The sequence below is a fragment of the Rhamphochromis longiceps genome, linkage group LG14, assembly GCF_057381845.1.
Source record: "Rhamphochromis longiceps isolate RC_006_pf linkage group LG14, R_longiceps_female_GT1.1, whole genome shotgun sequence".
NCBI classification, from domain to species: Eukaryota; Metazoa; Chordata; class Actinopteri; order Cichliformes; family Cichlidae; genus Rhamphochromis; species Rhamphochromis longiceps.
In genome coordinates this window covers 34,375,478-34,396,470 of record NC_140570.1, presented here as the reverse complement: position 1 = coordinate 34,396,470, position 20,993 = coordinate 34,375,478, and the positions used below count along the sequence as shown (strand labels likewise).

Sequence of the window (20,993 nt, the reverse complement as noted above, 5' to 3'; positions counted from 1 at the left end):
TTTCCCTGTGTCATATTCTGTTTTTTATAGTTTGTTTTAAGCATGAATTCTAATTGTATTGGACAGCAAACATTTTTCTAAAATGTTTGGTTTCAAAATAATTATTAAAGGCTCTAATTGTTAGCCCTCTAGTGGTGGAACTGTGGAACTGTTGAGAAGCGATACATCCGGTGAATGTCAAAATAAAAGTCATTGTTCATACCAGTTTAGCACCGGACTATGCACTGTGTATTTCGATTAATGAATTTGGTTTACATTATTCTACCAACTAACTTTTTTATGCAATTTACTTGACGCTTCATACCCATTTTGCTGAATCCAGTTATACATAGTGTTGCCAATTTCAAACCAATTCTTCGAAGGTGGATACTCTGAAATATATATAGAAATGCATTACTACTCCAGCTAGTGAGTTATACACACTTTAAAATAATTATTACATTTTATGTAAACCTATTATTATTATTATTATTATTAAAATGATTCAAACTACTACTGAAATTACTGAAAACTAAATGTTAACATTTTCAGCAACAAACAATAAATTTAACTGAAACAAGCAATTTTATCTTAGCATTCACCAGAAACTTTTTTGGGGGGCCTTTTTTATCTTATGGCTTCATTTTCGATAGGGACAGTGAAGACTGACAGAAAAGCGGAGGAAGAAGAGGGAAAGGCATGCGTCACAGGTCACGTCACGCAAACTAAACAGCGCGTTAAACCGACGCCCACCTAAAGGTTTTTGAAACTTTCAGCCTCAAATTAAAAGCCTTGGAATTGAAAGGTTAACTTGAACAGAAGGATATGTTGATTCCCTCTTGTGTTCACAGTAGGTAACTACAACGAACACCATCAACCTCAAAACACGACAGAGCCCTGACTGCCCACGTTTAGCTCCGCCTCCAGCGGCATTATGCTGTCAGGGGTATTTGGGGGGAAAACACTAGCATTGTTACCAGGTTTAAATAAATGCTCTTATTTAAGTAACCAAATTTCCCCTTGTGGGACAATTATAGGATTATTCTATTCTATTCTATTCTATTCTATTCTTATGCTGATATGTTGTTGAACCTGTGTACTGCACACATCTGTTTTCTATATTTTATTGTATTTATAAATGTCTATATATGAAATTTTATGCAAAGATTTATAATTTTATTTTTAATATTTTATTGTATTTTTTTCACCAAATTAATAGTTTAGCTACTGAAATTCTGGAAAGATAACTCTGAAAATAGCAAGACAATGGCAAAAAAACAACAACAACAAAAAATCAAAAACAAAGAATAGACTGGACCCAAAACATTAAAATATAAAGAACACAAACAATTCCTCCTAGGGAATTTGAATTAACTTTTCATTGTTGATGGTCACACGTCTTTCAAAGCAATCGGTAAAGTATACTTGGCTTACCTGACCGAGAGGCTGTGCCAGATACTGAACAGGACAGTTACATGCCAGTGCATTATCGTATCATAATACATCCAATTTGGGTCTTACATCAGGCCAAAGAGTTTAGATTAATGCATGAACCTTACACTACCTCCAATGCAAAACATCTGCGTAAACTCAAAAAACCCCCAAAATCATATGACCCCCTTGGGGGCAGTGAGAAGGAAAAACTCTCTTTTAACAGGAAGAAACTTCCGGCAGCACCAGGCTCAGAAAGGGGTGGTCATCTGCCGCAACCGGTTGGGGTGAGACTTACTTTCTGTAAGTTGTTCATTTTGAAACATTTTTTAATCATTATAATTGTTTGTGCCTTTACTTCAGACAAGACATACTGTAAACAAATTTCCAGGCTTCTCGTTTTATTTTTTAATCATGAGCGTTATTAGCTAAAATACATAACCAATATAATATCTGCTTTGTAGGGTTCAATGACATTTTGTGCAAATCATCATTACATAACAATATTACAGTCCCTCAGCAACACTCATCCGCAGGTGTAATTATCTAGAATAATGGTTGTTTCAGTTCAGGCAGTGCTGAACATTTTGTTTTAAAAGCTGATGTTTGGGGGAAAAAAATCATACAGCAATCATCACTCGCTTTCTTTTCAGTATCGCACACTTTCGCCTCACTTCTCTCAGTGTGGTACTGAGACACCTTAATAAAAAATAGTCCAGAGTAGAAGGACTATGTGTATGTATGCAGTATTTTTTCCTTTCACTCTTAGATAGGATGTTCCTAATTTTGACAATTCTTAAGATGAAAGAAGGCTGTCCTCGTTTGATTTATATATGACTTCCAGAATATCTTGTCTGTTTTGGGGACAAAATGAATATGCATAATACCATTTTTGTCAGCCTGAAGAAAACAGTTTAGGTTTTGTTTGTGTGTTTGATTTTGTTTCTTTGGTATTCATTCACTCTGCTGACTTGTTTCCATCCAACTTTCACTTTTGCTTTTACTTGCTGGTTAGCTTTAGGTACCAAAAGCTGCATGGACAGATTTGGGGTAGTTACAAACAAAGAAAAAGCTTCATTAGTGCCTTAAATATTTTAAGGCACTAAAAAGTATTTTGTTAAGTTTAAGCACTGTACACTACTTGTTTATTTTTATGAAAAGGTTGCCATTTGGGTTAAAGTGTGTCATTTCAACACACTAACCCTGTAAAGTGGGACATAACATCAAAGCATCCTTTAATTAAGAGTATCTACATGCGCTGATTTGGAAGTATGAGATGTAGTTAAACCAAACTATTCATTATTAAATAAAGTCAACAAAAGCACAACTTGAGTCAAATAAATTTTATTAATTACATGTAATATAATGTCTACTTACTATTCCAATAATTATTAAATATAACATGAAAAAAAATAATGGTTACATAATTTAAACTGTAACTACCACAGATGAAACAGTTTGAACAAGAAGGAAGTAAAGGGGAAAAAATGCTTTTGCAAGCTTGCTTGTGTCTGGCAGCAAAACACTGGAAAGCTCATACCACGTGATGCTAGACTTTGAAACACAAACCAGGATGAAAAGGAAAATAATGGCAATATTTTCTTTTCACAGTGTGAATTTTGTACTTTACTCTATAAGACAGCACAGAGCACAGACCACAAAAACAGTGACTGCATAGAAAAGCAATTTCTTGGCCAATACACCAGGAAGAAATACGCAGAGTACATAGAACACAATTGATTTTCACAGTAAATACAATACAAAGCAATTCAGTATATCTGGGTAATAATAAGTCTATAAAAGTCCATTTTAATATTACTTACAAATGTAATCCTTTACACCTCTACAAGCTCTGAGCTGTGGGTCCATTTTTAGTCATTTGTGACCCAAATTCACGAGTGGCTACCAAGAATCTCATCCAAATTGATATCTTTCATCCAGTCATCATTTCCAGAGCCCGATTTGAGCAGGGAATCTATGAAGTCTGAGTCTGCATTGATTCCCGGAACTGTGTTGTCCCCCTCTGGGAGGAAGTCAAAGGTCAGACGGTTAGTTCTGTTATTATGGTAGCTGCTAGAGCTGGGACTGGGCTCTGTAAAGTTCCCTGCTGGTATCCTCGGTTCAGGTGAGGCCTGGTTAAGGTTTCCCACGGCTGAGGGAGAACCCATCATTGCCTGACTTACTCTCTGGCCTATGTCTCTTAGTGGAGGGTTTAGAGTGTGCATGCTGATGTCTGGTGCTACCTGGTTGGGAGGGGCAATGTGTCTCTGTTGGAATGGATGGTTCGGCAAGTCCTGCACACCCTGGGACTGTAGTGGGTTGGGTAGCTGCCTAATACAGAGTCCAGGTGTCACTTGCTTGTTGGCTGAACCCCAGCCCATGTTGACATTTGTCACCAACCCTCCTACACCCTGTCCTGGCACAGAGGAACGCAAGTGAGATGTCAATCTCTGGTGCTGTACACCTGCCACACTGTTTATCCCAAAAGACTTTCCTTGTGTGTTTGGGCCCTGGAACCTGGGTTTACTCGGATTCAGTCGAATTTGACTGTGACTGTTTTGCTGCTGGCATTGGCTGACACAAGAACTGGGGTGACAATCTGTCCCAATAGAAAATCTACGGTCTGATGGTGAAGCACTCATCTTTGAAGCAGAACCAACTGCAAGGTGACAAGACTGTAGGGTCTTCTCAGGGCCACTGTTAGGACACTGGGAGGAGTTTCGACCTGCAGAAACATCAAACAAAGAAAAAAAAGTTTTTTTTATTAAGATTGTTTGTTAGCATGTAAAGCATTCCTTAATCACTAGAAATTTAAAGTACCTGGGAAGATGTTTCCCTGCTGAACTCCAGCTATACTTCTTGACTGCTTGTAATCTGGCGGTGGTCTTGTCAGGTGACGACTAAACTGATCATGTGTGTTGTCTTTGTCCTTGAAAGTAAAAACAGTATATTCATATGATTGATCAAAACAGTCTTAATTAATCAGTGAAAACGGTATGATGTAAATGCAGCTTACTGAATTGCCGATGGTGTGCTGGGGTTGGTTGAGCTGTCTTTGCATGGCCTGTGTTTTTGGAGGCCCTTTCTGCTGGTTGTTTGGGACCGGGGGTCGTGGCTGTGGCTGGGCTGACATGACTCCTAAGCTTCCATTAGTGGGAAGCCTTGGACCAGCAGGAAGACCCTTTGAAAAAGAGACAATAGGATGGTCTTACATTACTCTCAGTGAAAGCACAAAATCAAAACATTGCAACAACACAGGCGTGCCAGTAGGGGGCGAAACTCTACAAGACATCATACATCTGTTTCAAAGATGCTATTCAACCTCCAGAATGTGGTCAAGGCTACTCCCTCTGCAGATGAAAAAGGGAAAAATGGAGGGGGCTTTTTTTTCTGTTCTTTTTTTTTTGTTGGGGGAGGTGCGGGGGGTTCAAGTCATCCTCAAGGCCTGCCTCTCCCCTGATAATTGTGTCTAAAGAGAGTGGAAAGAATCCCTGAGACAGCAGGAAATGTGTGCCGATGGGAAGTTAAGCGCCAGCACCATGACTACCTCCATTTAATAAGCTCTCCCTTACTGATCACTGTGTTGTTTTTGGCAAGGAGGCATTCCATCCTCTAGAAACCCATTTGGCTCCTGACACTATCACTGATTAAAATGTTGTAAATGGTAAATGGCCTGTATTTATATAGCGCTTTTCTAGTCCCTAAGGACCCCAAAGCGCTTTACATATCCAGTCATCCACCCATTCACACACACATTCACACACTGGTGATGGTAAGCTACATTGTAGCCACAGCCACCCTGGGGCGCACTGACAGAGGCGAGGCTGCCGGACACTGGCGCCACCAGGCCCTCTGACCACCACCAGTAGGCAACAGGTGAAGTGTCTTGCCCAAGGACACAACGACCGAGACTGTCCAAGCTGGGGCTCGAACCGGCAACCTTCCGATTACAAGGCGAACTCCCAACTCTTGAGCCACGATCGCCCCAGTTGTAGTCTGCGGCGCAGGAATTGAGAGATCCAAACTAGCTTTTTGTTTAAAGTTTTGTGCTCAGTGTATGCTTTTTTGTTGTTGTTGCAGATAATCTTTCACCATGTGAATACCATGGTGCTTAAGATGTTACAGTCCTTCCATTTCATATTTTCTTTAGCTTTTTTAGACAGCTGTGACGACCATCCAAGCGCTCCAAATAAAACTAGCCTTTCATGTGGACACCCTCACAACACACAAGCTTGCATCAAGTGCGAACATTTGTCATGAAGGAGGTTAATGTGCACCAAATCCAAGTCAACACATACTGTGTATACAGTGTCAGTCATTGTGTTGACTTAAAATGTTTCCCAGGGTAAAATGGATTAGAAATCCAACAGTGCATTTACCAGAAGCTACTACTTAAGGACAGAGTCTTTGCAGAGAATGAATATCTACAGGGTAGTAGCTTTCTGATTTTCTGAAGAAAAAAAGGAAGAATATGTGTGTGCGTGTGTGTCTACTAGTCTTAGTGAATGATAATGAATGGACTGAAATTTGGAGAAGTAACGAGACAGGATTAGAGACTAAGGGAAGCCGAAACTCATCAGGAGTCACAAGCCACTTCACGTAAGCTAATATTCGCCTTCTCTGCCCGAGTTCAACCCACACAGCAAACCAAGCATGGCAATGAGGTTACACAGGGACTGAAACATCAAAACAGTGGTTTCTCCTCTTACAGTAGAAAGCAGAGTCACTGGTTTTGATTTACTTTATCCATTTACTGAGTCTATAAGAAAACGTGACCTTCAAAGACTTGTTCCCCACAGAGGTAAACTGAAGAGAGCTTGATCCATCTTTGTTGTAAGAAAAGACCCAATGAGGGGTGTTTTAGCGTGTACAACTGAGTAATCCTCTGTCATCCTGATGTGTCATAAAGCTGTTTTCCATGTTTTCCCCCCTTCCATTCTTCACAAGTTTTTTGTAAATGAATACCACATGTGGCTCGGGCTTGAGAGAAGGAGCGGAGTGATTTAGTCTCCCATCCTGCGGCAGCGCAGGCAGCTGACAGTGATCCAGGCCCAGCCTCGCCGGCTCTCACACTGCACTTCCTCCAGTCTGGTCTCAGGATGCTGTCCCTGGGGAGCGCCTCGGCATCTGGACTTGGCCGCAGCTCCCTTTCCCAGGAAACAAGTACTCCCTTCACAGCACTGCTGGAGTGACCTGGTAGGCTCAACCCCTACGGCCCCGCTCTTATCCTAACTGAAGGATCTGGTGCCACAAGATCGACAACAAAAGTTGAGGAGTCCTTATTTACTTTGAGTAAACCTTTATTTTTAGATGTTGCCTTAGTTTTGAGTTCTACTCAATGTTTGCCGTTACTAGACAGTTGTGTAGTAGTAGTGATAAAACAGAAAGGAAATGTGTTAGACGGGTTATGACATCCAGCTCAGGTCTGCAGCCAGATTATGTGGCATGCACTGTGAGCATTCGGCTACTTTGGCGACTGGGTTCATGCATTTCAATAAGGACAGTATTCTCCAGAAAGTTTGTGTGTCGTATTAAAATAGGAATTGGTATGGGATGATGAAATCGCTGTCAAATGTCTTCATTTGATCTGATGCAGAGAAAATACGGATGTCGCTTTGGATAAGACTGTCTGACAAATATTTGTAATGCATGTGTACACAACTGAATTTGAAATAAAAAAAAATGTAAACATAGGTCATTATATTGCTATAAAGATATTTAATATGGAAAAATATTCAGTAACTATTTGACTTGAGTCATTAAGGAACTAAAAAGCTTAACTTTCACTAACATAGTTTGTGCTAGAAAACCATTTTTCTTTGTTTCCCTGAAAGGTCTTTCTGGAAGCGAAAACTCCATACAGAGCTTTTTTCTTTTTATTGAAGCAGTACTTTTTCCACTGCTGCAATATTTCAGAAATTAAAAATAATAAACACCGGGATTGCCTCATTCTTTATTAGCACTCATATTACACCCCAAAGTATTTTTTCTTTAGCCAAAACACACAAGACAGCTACACAACTGGTGAAACTAGCAACACAAAATTTTGTCCTTGAGACAGCATTGCCACCAACCACAGTAACTCAGGTTTCATAATGCATTAGTGTCCTCTAGTGCATGCTGCTCCAGAATGTACTCGTATGAGTACTTTAAGTGGGTGAAGCAAATATTGTGCAACCTCAGAGGTTTACACAGTGGTGGATTTGAATTTCGTCAGGTTTGATTCAGAAACTGATTATTAGTAAGAAGCTTCAAACATGTTTGGACGTGCATGCTTTAATAACGGTCTCCAGCTTCAGGCAGTGGAAGGAAGCCCACTGCTAGTTACTTGTGTTACACAGGGGATCAGGGCACTCTTTCAGGACCTTTATTTCTCTGGCATTACTAATTCAGTTCACTGTGGGAAGAGACTCCACTCTTTTTCTCCTCTCTATAAGCTGTCCCTCTCTCATTAGCTGGACTTTTAACCCTGTACATGCTGGCTAAAATTTACAAACACCATTATCAGCACTTTTTAGCTCAGCTTGAAATTATAAATAGTGTCCATAAATTATAAAGGTCTTTTTTGTAATCCTCAATTCTAACCCTATCATATTCATAGCTACGTGCTGGTTATTTGGTCACATTAAAAAAAAGAATCTCTTTGGGAAAGCTGTCTCACCAAGCCCTTAACCCCTCACAAACTTTTAAAAAGAGGTTTTACTTTAAGGAGCTCTGAAATAATGTTTAATAATTCAACAAATTCACAAGTCTTTTTCATTATTTGATATCCAGCTCTGTTAAGTGTCTTCCCCTTTTCTCTCACTGCAATCCTTTTTAAATTAGATACCACATCTTACATATTTTAAAAAAAATGCTTATTATCGCTAATGCAACACTAATACTACTGTCACTATTACGGCAGCCAGTACATTTGCTTGAAATGATCCATTGTGTTTATGAAAAAAGATTTGAAATATTGTGAAATGGGGTCAATCTGAGCCCAGAAAATGCTTTTTTTCTTTGTCTATTTAAATCATCTACCAATCTTTAAGCCCGTGTATTTCTGCCTCAAACATTTATGTAAGGCTTCTGATATCAGGAATATTTGTCAAGTAGTTTCAAGGTAACCATGAACAGCCACTGTTTAAAGTGTAAATAGCTCTAGCAGTGGTAAAACTGGTCCCGTTTTGATGTGTTGATGTAACTGTCATGATCCTACCTGGTTTACTTCCATGTCTGCATAACTCCCTCCCTCTCTCCTTCTTCCCACCCTCTCCCAGTCACCCAAGCACTTCCCTTGATCTGTAGAGGTTACGAGAGCTCTGTTGCGGGGCTCGCATTATCGTTTCACACAAAGGCAGCTACAGATATTGTTGGTGCAAAAAATGAAAGAGGGGAGGGTCTAAATCTCTCCAATCATAACAAATCAGTGATTCAACCTCCGGCACTAGGCTAAGCAGATTACTGTCATTTTCCACCACTTGTCCCTTGTAGCTAACAACCTCCAATTAGCAAATCCCGCTGTGCATATCTGTGCCCTGACAGGGAGCCACCATGACAAGCAGAGAAATTAGAAGTCCTGCATGATAATCTACCATGCTCTGGCAATCTGTGTCATCGTCAAACGCACACACACAGACATTAGCAAGAACAATAAAGTCGCAGAATAAACAGAGCTGCATTGTAGCTGTTTTAGACAGCAGGTTGGCTGCTGCAAGCAAACTGAAGATGCCAGCAGGACAACTAAATCAGTACGTTTGATTGTGCTTTGGATTATGTTACTAGACTTTCTACAGAAAAAAAGGCAGTCGGTGCTGTTATTGACTTTGTTCATAAAGTGCAGTAAAATAGAAAAATGAAACATTCTGTGGATCAAACAGAATGTTAAGTAGCCATACTGGTCTCAGTATTTTATGGCACTAGCTATGCTTGATATGCCGCTATGGGCACATGTTATATCAAATCTCTTAATTGTGGAAGCCGTCCTGCTGTAGAGCTGAAAAGTTAAAATAGTGTTTTCACATAAGGGCAATCGTGTGTAAAGGAATTTTGGACAGAGACCTTACCTGCCGCTGCTGTGACGGTCTGAAAGGCAGCCCTCCGTGAGCAGTCTTGGTTTGCAGACAAAGGGCTCCTGATGTGGGGATTTGTTGGTTCTGGAAATGAAGACCTGAATGTGGCTGATGTGGGCCCGGTGAAGGTGACTGTTGCTGCTGTTCTGTCTTGTTCACTGGGTTTGTCATGATAGACATGGGCTGGCTGGCAGAATGGGGTACTTTGGGGCTGAAATGCAATGTAGGCTTGGTGCTGAGAACCTTCATGTCCAAATGATTGGAGCCATTGTGGCTGGTTGATTTGAAGAGACAGTTGTTGATCCCTTTATTGTGAGAGCCAATCCTCTGCTGGTTGAGTGGGAGTGGGCTAGAGACATTGTCTTGAGGGAAGGTGCTGGTGGAGGAGTGGGTGCTCATGGAAGGAGCCCAGCTGGTCAGGGCCACAGGTGCGGTTTGGTGGTGGTGATGGAGAAGAGAATTCGGTTGCTGCTGGTTTGCTGCCATCTGCTTTAGCTGCTCTGCGTGAGATATTTCAGGCCAACAGGGCATCCTTGGGTGTCCTGCCTGAGTGTTTGCTTTTTGCGATGTGGTGGTTGAAGACGTGCTGGTCAATGTGAAAGTGGGCCCTGCAGAAGCGGGTCGAAGCTGTGGTGAGCCACAATGAGCCTGCCCAAAATCAGGTGAGTGCTCTGTCTTTATCGGCTTCTCCAGTGGAGAGCACAGACTGGCAGCTGCTCCCGCCGAGCTTGGCCGTCCTAGATCCAAGCCAAATGTATCATCCTGCTTTAGCATCTTTTCAAACTCCAGGTCATTCAGTGTAGGCACCGTCTTTGTCAGTTCATCAAAGAGATCCTGGAGTTCTGGATCAATCTGACCTTCATCTTTGAAGTCAAACATCATCTCTGCATTTGACTGGTCACAAGACTGGATCTCAGAGGGCTCTTTCTTCATTTCTTTCAGGGTCATGTTGAATATGTCTGACCCCAGTGCATGAGGCATCATGTAATTCTTCCTCTGCATGCTCATGGCTGAGGTGCCTTGCAGAGAATGGGACTGGGCTAAGTTGTGGTCCACACGGACCCGCTTAAAGTCTGATCCAGGGAAACCACAGGAGAGGCCATTTTGCTTTGATATTTGTCCTGGGGCATGCCCCTCAATCTTCCTTCGCAAAGATCCATGAATCTGCAAAAAACAACATATAGAAGTTAAACCCAGAAAAAAAATATCAAAGGCTTTTAACATTTACCTTTTTATCACCAGGTAAGCAACCCCCTCCCCTCAAAAATAACCCCAGCAGGTATGCAGTTCAGATAAACCCAGAGTTCAATTATTGTACTTAATGGAAAATATGTCATGTGAGAGAATGTAAAGCAGTTCTGAAAATGAATACACTACACAGACGTGAAGTGACACCATGTATTCAAGACTAATTTCACACATATTAATTAACAAATGCTAATCTTAAAGTTAAAAAAAGCAGTGATTTCTCAAACGGTTCATTCTGGCATCAATCACAAATTAGGGTAAGACTATGCACGTTCAGATTGGGCAAAATTTGAATACACAGTTTTATTTAAACTCTTCCAATACAGCAAGAAGGAACTGGAAAAATATTTTGATATAATGTAGCCTGAGCGCATTGAATGGGATGAGAAGATAGTTAGGAATCTGATATAGTCGACAGACTGCAGAGAGAAGAATAAGCTCTTTGTCTGTTTCCCTCATTTGCATACATTATATTTTCATCCATTGTGCTTCGTTAGATATACAGAGTTTCTCCTTTGTGGCTGAGATTCTGCTTAACATGCTGGTGCAGATATCTGATTTCCTTTTGTCCTCTACCCATGTCTTCATTTAAGGTAATAAGAACAGAGGTGGAACTAACTAAGCACACAGCAACACTCTTAACATCCTAACTGTGAATTTTACTATTCCAAAAATGAGTCATATTTTTAGGAGAAGATATCATCATGTCAACAAAACAATACAATCTCCAATATGAGTCTTTAACAACAGTGAGGAAGGCTGTCTATTAAGAAGCGATCTGTTGTGTAAATGCATTCATACAAATGGCTGATTATCTGACCATATTTTAATGCGACTCCTGCATGGAAACAAAATGGTTTTAATTGTACACCAGCCTGATCATAGGAGGAGTATCAGTGTGTTGCATATTTCACTGTGGAACAAATTTGACTCATTTCCACTAGCTGGCATTAAGATGATTCATAGCTTGAGGCTTTGGAGCGAATCCTGCAGTTCACTACATTTCTACTCTGTTCATGTCATATTATTTCTACTAATGCTCTTAACAACAGTTCATGTTAATCAAGGTACAAATATCTCTGACTCACCAAGCCTGTAAATGCTAATACATGTCCATGCGTGCTTCGACACAGTAACTGGATGATGACAATAATGCCGATGCACTTAAAAGCAGAGGGACATTGTTTTGTTTAATCACACTGACTTTGCATTTAACTTTATCTCGCTAATACAAACCATATTTTTTAAACCACAACTGCAAAACAAAGATATCCAGGAGAAAATTCAACATGCAAGCAGCAGACCCTTACTTTTGCTCCATTTTATGATGAGTATGAATCCACTCAAAAAAAAAAAAAAAAAACTACGGTCAGTTTTCATTCTCTTGGATGTTTGCCTCCTATTGTGCAAAATAATGTATGTTGAGAATTTGCACTTTCAAGGTGCTTATAAAAATCTGTTTTTTTTCTTAATCTAAGCTCATCCAACAGCCCCAACAGGGCTTGCATGTGCAACATTTGCCACATTATCTTGAAATCTGCATTAAGGATTGTTTCAATAGTAGAAAAAGAGAGTAGTATTTAAAAAATGTTCTCGACAGGGACAAATAAGTAAACAAAGTAGGCTGGTAAGTGAAACGTAATGTACGTTTTATTGGTTTGCATCTAAAACCAAAACAAATAATAATAAATAATAATAATAATAATAATAATAATAATAATAATAATAATAATAATAATAATAGTAATTAAGATAATAATTAAAAAAGTAATGAAACAAAATAAAATGCAACCCAATACCAAACAAAAAGAGAGGCAATAATTTAAACATGCTTTGCTAGATAAAGTAACCTCAGCAGACAGTTTCTTAGAGTCTAGAGAAGAAAAAAACCTCTTATCTTAATGGCAGTCTGGCTGCTTGATTCCTGCTTAATACAGGGAACTCTGGAGTTGCATATAATTTTACACTGGAAATGCTCCATGAGTTAATCAGCCATATGAACTTTTTCCATCTTCAATGAGAGCCGCATAATCTACGACATGTGATTTTCTCCAAAACCAGATGAGAACAGGCTTTTTTTTAGTGTGTGCACCTCAGGTACATGTTCTCTCATTCTACACGGCTCTTTCTGGAAAAGACAGACAGGAGTACTCCTCATGGTTCAAGGCACTGTCAGTGAAAACACATCATGAATAATGGAAAGGACAGTGCATGTGTTGCAAAAAGCCACTGTGAGAGAGGGTTGCCTCATTTCTGTTTCTGTGCCATTAAAAAAAAAAAAAAATAGCCAGGAGTAGTGTTCAGTTCAAACTTCAAGGATGAAGTGTCTCAAGACTTTGCAGTTGAGATTTTCTCATGCTTCAGTCACTCATATGTGTCACGATACTGGCTTCAATTGGGACAAACCCCAACGTCAAGCGCAAACACTTCACAGCAAAAAAAGGACCATCCTGCTCACTCAACTCTCAGTACTCGGATGCAGTGGCCTCACAGCTGACCTGAAATCCTCATGACTGATCTCCTAGTGATCTCAAAATAGATTTTTTGATTAACATTTAATGAGCTCAGATGCTCTGAATCACTTTGAAAGAGATTCCTTCTGCATGAGCGGCTTAAACCTATATATTATATACTGATCATCTAAGAGAGGCACGCGCAACTGCGCCGTCGATTTTCTGTGTTGAGAAAACGTTCAGCCACTGTCAGGCCCAAGGTTTAGCACAGTGTGTACACCAGGATTTTATTTTTTTTTCAAAAATGGATTAGTACAAGCTGGAAAATCAAATTAAAAGTTCTCACAGATATAGTAAACCGAAAAAGAACCCAATACGGCACAGTGCAGAGCCGCTGATCCAAGCTTGGAGACAATTTTCCAAAAAATGATTTTCCTGAGGAAATTAAGAACGATAAGTTCAGTTTTGAACATATTCCGGTTCACGTTTGTTGATGATCTTTGACTGTGTCAGTGAGGAACCTGACCTTGGCCATGTCAACAGAGCCTATCTGTTCATGTGAGCTGGAAGGCTGTTGGCTTGTGTGTCAAGCTGAGCACTGCAGTGATGCTGAGCAGTGTGGATGGGGCTCCGGGTGAGCCATCACAACGGCGCAACACCAAGCCTCATGGTACCATCTGTCAGTCCAGTGGCACAGCCCTCTGAGCCATACATGCTTTAAGGGTATAGGTTTTAGAGTGTTTGCAGGTTTTGTGTCTGCGCATGTGTGAGTAAGAGAGTGTGGCTCAATGAGAGATTGAGCTTGCCAGCCTTTAATCTATTCACCAGAGCCTTGAAACATGTTGCAATCTGCTCCTGAGAGAGCTAGAGACCTCCCTCTCGGCATTTGACATGGAAAAAAACAGTCCCAAAATAAAGGAATAAATACGACTATTGTGTTCCTAGGGAGACATAATATTTATGCAGTTCAGCAGGTTGCATACTGTTGCAAGAGGGGATTTCAGCTCATTTATTGCCAGATAAGAAATAAGAACCTTCAGACCAGTGCCAATGATCAGCTGTCACACAAAATTCATCTGCAGGCCCAAATGTGGAAGGTTCCGTCGAATTATAAAATTTGAACTAGCTGAAGGAAGCTGCAAGCTATGATAGTGTAGCCAAAAAACATCCATGATAACTTGAACATTTTCATTATTTTAAGGCTCAGACTTGGTATTTATATTCACAAGGCAGTATATAGGCAAATCATACTGTGTGTGTGTGTGTGTGTGTGTGTGTGTGTGTGTGTGTGTGTGTGTGTGTGTGTGTGTGTGTGTGTGTGTGTGTGTGTGTGTGTGGGGTCATCGAAGCGGTGGGGGGGATCCTTGTTTGTTTTACTCAGCACATTTCAGTGAGTAGCGAGGTAAGCAGAGTGTATTTGATACTATTCAACAAAACAGAAAGAAAAAAAATCTCCAGGATAACAGTGATGTCATAGCAACCACTAGAAAACATACTCAATCACTACTGACAATTTTGCACTTCAATTTAAATTTAAAGAGCCATCTTTGGCTTTCACACAATACAAACATTTCATTGAACAATAGGATTTGCATAGAAGTAAGAATAAGAGGAATTTAACTTTAGTAGATGCAATAATAAGTCTTTTTATTATAATTCAGGTATTCTGCTTTTGTTAGATAGTTACATTGAATTGAATTCATATACCGTAAGGTTACACAGGAATGTGAGCACAGGTTCATGGTGTGCCTCCCTAATCAGGCTGGTGTGTGTTGGGACGAAGCAGCACACTGCAGAGGTGGGCTACTTTTGGCTCCTCAGCACTTTGCATCCCCATACTTCCTGACACAGTTGTATTAGATTGAGGATGCCCTCCAGAGAGCAGGCAGGAGAGAAAGATGAGCAGCGGCAGCAGCAGGAGGAATAAAAGAGGCAGCTTTGTGGCAGCCTCTGGGAAATGGGAAGAGATGATAAGAGCTCCTTTGAAGAGAAATCATCCATTATGTTTACTGAGGGCAAACTTTTTTTTTTTAAACAGTTACTGTATCTCAGTTCCAGCATTCCGTAGAGAAACTTGCTATTTTAATCAAAAGCAGCTTGAACACTAAAAATCCTGTTAGACATTTACCTTCCAAAGAAGAGCTCCCCACTGTCCAAATCTGAAGATTACAGGGAAAGATTATAGCTAGTCCTTGCTTTGGCATGTTCACAATCCAGAAATATTTAATGCGATATCACCAAAGTTAAAGGACAGGAGAACATTCTCCAAAAACATGCAAGGACATCATAAGAACTCATATAAGCCAAGCAATGCAGCTCTCTTTTCTATTACCAGGCACCCTATGTAATGAAATGCAAAACTCTGGATGACAATATATAAAAAGGTCTTTTAGTAAATCTACCATTTGTATTGATCTAAAAATACTAATTATTCTTCCCCAGGGCAGTAGTTTCAATGGCCTATATTCAATATATATATTCTGTCAGATACAATGACAGAGTCTAAGTGCTGCGACTAAGGCATTACCGCAACACCAGCTAGGCCGTGCCACTGCAGACGTACCACAGGTCACCGACATCGCAGTGACAAGCCGTCACATCACATCACCCATGGCCATGTGGCTCTCAGAGCTCCTGACACTGCTGTCGCCTCTCATCTATATGTCATTCTTAACCACAGAGACATTTACTGAGGAGGACTGAGGGCTCCCCAGATTCAGGAACAATCCTATGCATCGCATCCGACTCTATTTTCCAGTAAAAGGTATCTGTGCGATAAATTTGTGCAAAGCAAGAAATTCTAGATTCAACTGTTCTGATCTTAAAGTTTGTTCACAGTAAATTTTAAAACACCATTAAACCTCCTTCTGTGCAGCACAGCATCCATCCATTTAACAAACGCAGAGCTGGTCACCAGACACTGAGCTTTCCTATCAACTTGGCTAATTGCTAAGGTCCTTCTTCAGCTTAAAGTCTCATTGGTACAATACCAAGTGCTGTAAGTGTGTAATTTACCTTACCTTTATCTTCTTTCAATAGACGTACTGCACTGTTTCTGCTTAAGGGCAGAAAGTGAGAAACAACTTTCACTCTGAGAAACAGCTTGAGGGTGTGGGTGGGTCGACATACTTTAAATCAGAACATAAAAGAAATCGTAACAGCCAAGGTTTAAACCTGCAATAAGTTTTATACAATTCACCCCACCTGGGCTCAGCAGAAACAAAACGTAACCTTGTTACTTTTCTGCAAATTGGCAGATTAGTCGACTACCAAAATAATCTCTAGTTGCTGCCCTACCATTCATATTCCTCTACTTGTGTTTTTGATCTAAACTGGACTCTTTAGCTTGTTATGTAGTTGCCATCTGTGACTCTCCATCATTGGTGCTGTGAGAGTAGTGTACAATGGGTTTTGAGAGGTTTTCTTTTTTTTGTTTAGAACACCTATGACATCCATGACATTATGTGAATAGTTAACATCAGTAAATTTGTCATCTTTAAATTATCATACTATCACATTGTTTTAATAGGGTCATGTCACACATTGTTGATGTAAACACTCAATTTAAGGGTAGCAATATTTGCAGTAGCTCATTTTGATGTACAGCTTGTTACCACAGAAGAAGTAAACCAGGACTGTGAAGCACAAAAACATAGATCTTTAAGCAGGACTGTAGTATGTATGTGTGTATATATATATATATATATATATATATATATATATATATATATATAACTGATTAAAACAGCTTCCATGCATTGTTTTGGTTTAGCTGTAACGGTACACAAGAATGTAACTACTGCGGAGGTGGAAATTTGGACACATGACACAGTAGATAATAAGATGTTTTTAGTTTTTCTGGGAAAAAAAAAATCTGTCTCTGAACAAGTTAAAGGCTCTTCTAGTTTGTGCTGTAACACTTGTACCCGTTAAAGGCCATTACCAAACAATTTCAAGTACCTTTTCCCCAGCAAACGCCAAACACAAGGCCTGCCTCCGGTCATGCCACAGGAAAAGGCACATAAGCAGGGAACAAGTTCCCTTCCTGTTTTCAAAGATGATTCCTATGGCATGCAGAACCGCTTCCTGCACACTAGGCTCATTTCACCATCTAAAACATCTGGCTGCTCTTTAGCATGCAGCTGCAGCACAGTGAGAGCCAACACTGCCAGTACTGAGTTGAGCAACACACTCCTGTGCCATTCCAGTCATATCTCTGGCCACTACAAAGAAAACCCATTATGTAGCTTCACTGGCTATTGTGCTAACTGTGTATATTATTCAGGACCTGCACTAAGTTTTGACGAGATAATCTTTAATTGCACCATATTTTTTGCCCTGCTTATGCCATATCACTCATCTATTATGATTATGAATTCCTCAATGCTCCCTTTCAAGTGCATTGATTGCAATTCCCAATCAGGAAATAACATTTGTCAATATCTGGTGTGGCTACAGCAAAGTGCTCTTCGGCAGCATTGGTATGGCGATTTCCTAGTGAAACAAGGATCCATTTTATATCCCGTGGGAAACCTGGGCTGAGTGGTTAATGCTGTACTAATGCTGCTTCACTCAGCCAGGCCTTGATAAGCCTCATGCTTTTAGAGAGGAGAAAACACATTTAGTGTTTTAAACCGCTTCAATGGAGAAAGCTTTGAAAAATCCACTAGTTGAAAAGGGTATACTTGTTGAGTTTTGCCATCTCTCTCAGCTTTCGCTTAAATTACACACACATGCATTTGGATAGGCGAGCAGTCACACTAATCTGCACTCATGCTACGAAACAATCCTCTGCTGATTCGGTTTGAAAAGGGACTTAAAAGTAAGAGGAAAAAATAAATGAGTGGGAAGCTTTGTTTCACTCCCACTCCTATCAGTTCTGTTCTGACATTCCAAATAAGGTCTGTGTAGCCCTGCGCTGGTGGAGACGGACACAGAAAACACTGCAGAGCTCACTGACTCCAACCAAGGAAAATGTGTGTGTTTTTGGGAAGACTGGAGGTGGGCGGGGAGGCATTAGGGGATCATGGTGCAGAAAATATGTGACCGTTGCATAAATCTATCATCAGACATCTGACATTTCCCAGAACAACAAAAACAAACCATTACTTAATACCAATATGAGACATATTAGGCTTATACCTTAAAAAAATAAAAAATCTGTCCAATTCCAAACTGTTTTACTTGATTCATGATAACTGTGGCCATAAAAAGAGGGGGAGGGTTTTTTTTTTTTATATGTAAAAAAACAAATAAAAGCATAAAAACTGATTATTTGAAAGGACTTTCCCACAATAAATAAATACATAACTTATCTGAAATCAGCTGTAAACAACTCAAATGCAAAGCTGCAAATGTTGTTGTGAGCTCTATGATCAACTCAACCACACAGACAAAAAAAAAAAAGACAGAATTTGATAAATGTCAACACTAGTTAGAAAAACTATTTTAGTCTGCGAGATAACTACTGCAATGCACTGCAAACACAGGAAACAGTGAACGGCAATGAAGGAATGAAGTCGAGGCTGAAAATGAGCTAAAATGCACTTTTCTTTTGTTTGCTGAAACTTTCAGATCTTAATCCAGATATTCACTCTTAAACCTGCAGAGATTCAGTGTTCCTGCGTTTCCCATAGACAGTGGTTTTCAAGAAACAAGCTCTGATATACCTTTCTAACACCAAAATATCAGACAAATTAAGGAACAAAAGTGAATGAGGTAGAAGTGAATGTTTAAAAGACAGACAGCCTCAGATCTCCGTTTGAGCATTTCAGGACTTTTTTTTCCTAAGGTAAACAGGAAATTGTCCTCTGTTGCTGTCCCAACTTGTAATTTAGACTAACAGTGTGCAAAATAAAACATTTCGTTGAAAGGCTGCCCAAACTGCCTTCCTACAGAGCCCTGCAGGTACTACCACTGTCTTGTGTGGTGGCTGTCACTGTGGAAGGGAGAGTTCAAGATTGCAGCAAAGCCTAGATCTCTGCGCAAGTTTCTGCATGCATGCTGCTCTTGTGTGTGTGCAGTCACAGGACTGGTTTAGTAGGCCTTCTATACCAGCGCTTTAGGTCTTGTTACATGTCAGCGCTGGTGAGAGACAGTCTAAGGTAATCTGTCCAAGTGGGAAAAAAAGTACTTTCCCATGATGTGATGGCAGAGGTTCATTCAAAAGGCAACCGTTTTGATTTTAGGCTGATTAGGCAGATTTATGCTGATTGTGACAATTGTGGGAAGCTAAAAACACCTCTGGGCATCCTATCAATCTATTGTCAAAACAGTTCTTAGAAGTAAAATGTCTAAATCCGACTACAACTGTATACAGTACATGTTTACACAAACACAGGAGCCTGGAGACTTTCTCTTAGCCCAACTATAAATACCACTTGTCAAGCCTAATTCTAACCTTGCAACGCTCTGTCCTCATCATACAACTCAATTATTTACATTATTAGGGGTTGCTTTATGTCCCAATAAGTAATAGCTGCAACACTTCCAGATCCTAAAAACATGAGTAATACCTGCACCACACACACAAGCTGCACCCTACAATTTTTATCTCAACGACACAGTCCAATTTCACTGTCTTAAATTGCAGGTAACTGCAGCAGTACTTGTTCTGCTTGCTGGGAGATATGTTACATATAGAGTATATACAAGATGGACAAGGACACTGTGCTACCATTTGTTAGTTAAACCTCAACATGAGGATTTTGGTTATTGCTATCTTTTTGTTTTGAAACTGGATGCGACTGACAAAGTAAGGAACATTGTGTTCTCACAGTATAGACTGATCAGTCACAAGGTAGTCTCACCTCACAACAAACCATTCCTTATCACTCATAGAACTGGGACAATAATTTACAAAATGAGCACTGTGCTGTATTCATTAAAACCAATAAACTTGTGACGTGTGGCGTTCTTCCCTTCTGGCCATTAGAAAGAATGCAGGTGTAAAGCATTTGCCCACTGCCTTCATTCGTTTTCATTTTCCACACGCTGAAGCTACATCTGTCACTGTCTGTGACTGGGAGTTGGAGAATCAATCCAACCAGTTCCTGCAGCAAGTGTAGAACTGGTCCGTGTGCTGCCACACCAAGCTTATAAGGGCGTCAAGATCTCTATCATGTGATAACAGACATGAGCCCATGCTAGTGACACCTGAGTCTTTCTGCCAGACATGAGATTAAATAATGAAAAGCACTGAGGACTGCTGTAGCAGCGATCTGCCAAATTATTTTGTAAGCAGGAGACGGCTTGGTGGAGCAGACAAAATTTCCAAAAGCAGCAGAAATTTGAATACTGAGCCTCTAGCCTCAAGTTAAAGTTGGCTTTGGTAACAAGGCAACCACATGCACAGGTAATCATGTGATCACATGTGTTTGACTAAATCAGTGGGGAGAACTGATGAGTGTTGCAAATTAGATTTAGGAAAGAACATCTCGTAAAACCTACAGTTTAACTGCTACTGAAGTGGAGTTCATCAAGAGCAAACTGCTTTAAATGTTCAAGTAATATCAACTAAATCGACTGAACAATAAAAAAAGAAAACACCTCCAGCAAGGGAGCCATGTGGCATTTGATAAAAAGAGCTGAACAGAATCTGCTCCCTATGCCAACTCATAGGCAATATCATAGCAGAAGCTATCACGTGGCAGATAAACTAGTAAATCATAATAATGCCCTGCTACCATAAAGTTGACAGTAGAAACATGTTTTGCATTGTTTCTCCTCACACAGTTATGTAAATATGTGACAATGCTGCCTATACTGCAGGTGGAAAGTGACATTCAAACAAAAGGCAATACCTACCAAGCACCAGTGTGATGAGATT

At 40.1% G+C, this 20,993-nt stretch overlaps 1 protein-coding gene across 1 annotated transcript in view; it reads right to left on the bottom strand.

Annotated features, from left to right (window-relative positions):
* Window positions 1-2,744: 2,744 nt before the first annotated feature.
* Window positions 2,745-20,993, bottom strand: part of maml2 (mastermind like transcriptional coactivator 2) — a 33,903-nt gene continuing 15,654 nt past the window's right edge. The window contains exons 2-5 of the mRNA XM_085379484.1: window positions 9,459-10,628; window positions 4,427-4,591; window positions 4,231-4,339; window positions 2,745-4,135 (exon numbers count right to left, since the gene is read on the bottom strand). Of these exons, the coding sequence (XP_085235610.1) occupies window positions 3,303-4,135; window positions 4,231-4,339; window positions 4,427-4,591; window positions 9,459-10,628 (2,277 nt within the window). The 3' untranslated portion in view covers window positions 2,745-3,302. The remainder of the gene's footprint in view (window positions 4,136-4,230; window positions 4,340-4,426; window positions 4,592-9,458; window positions 10,629-20,993) is intronic.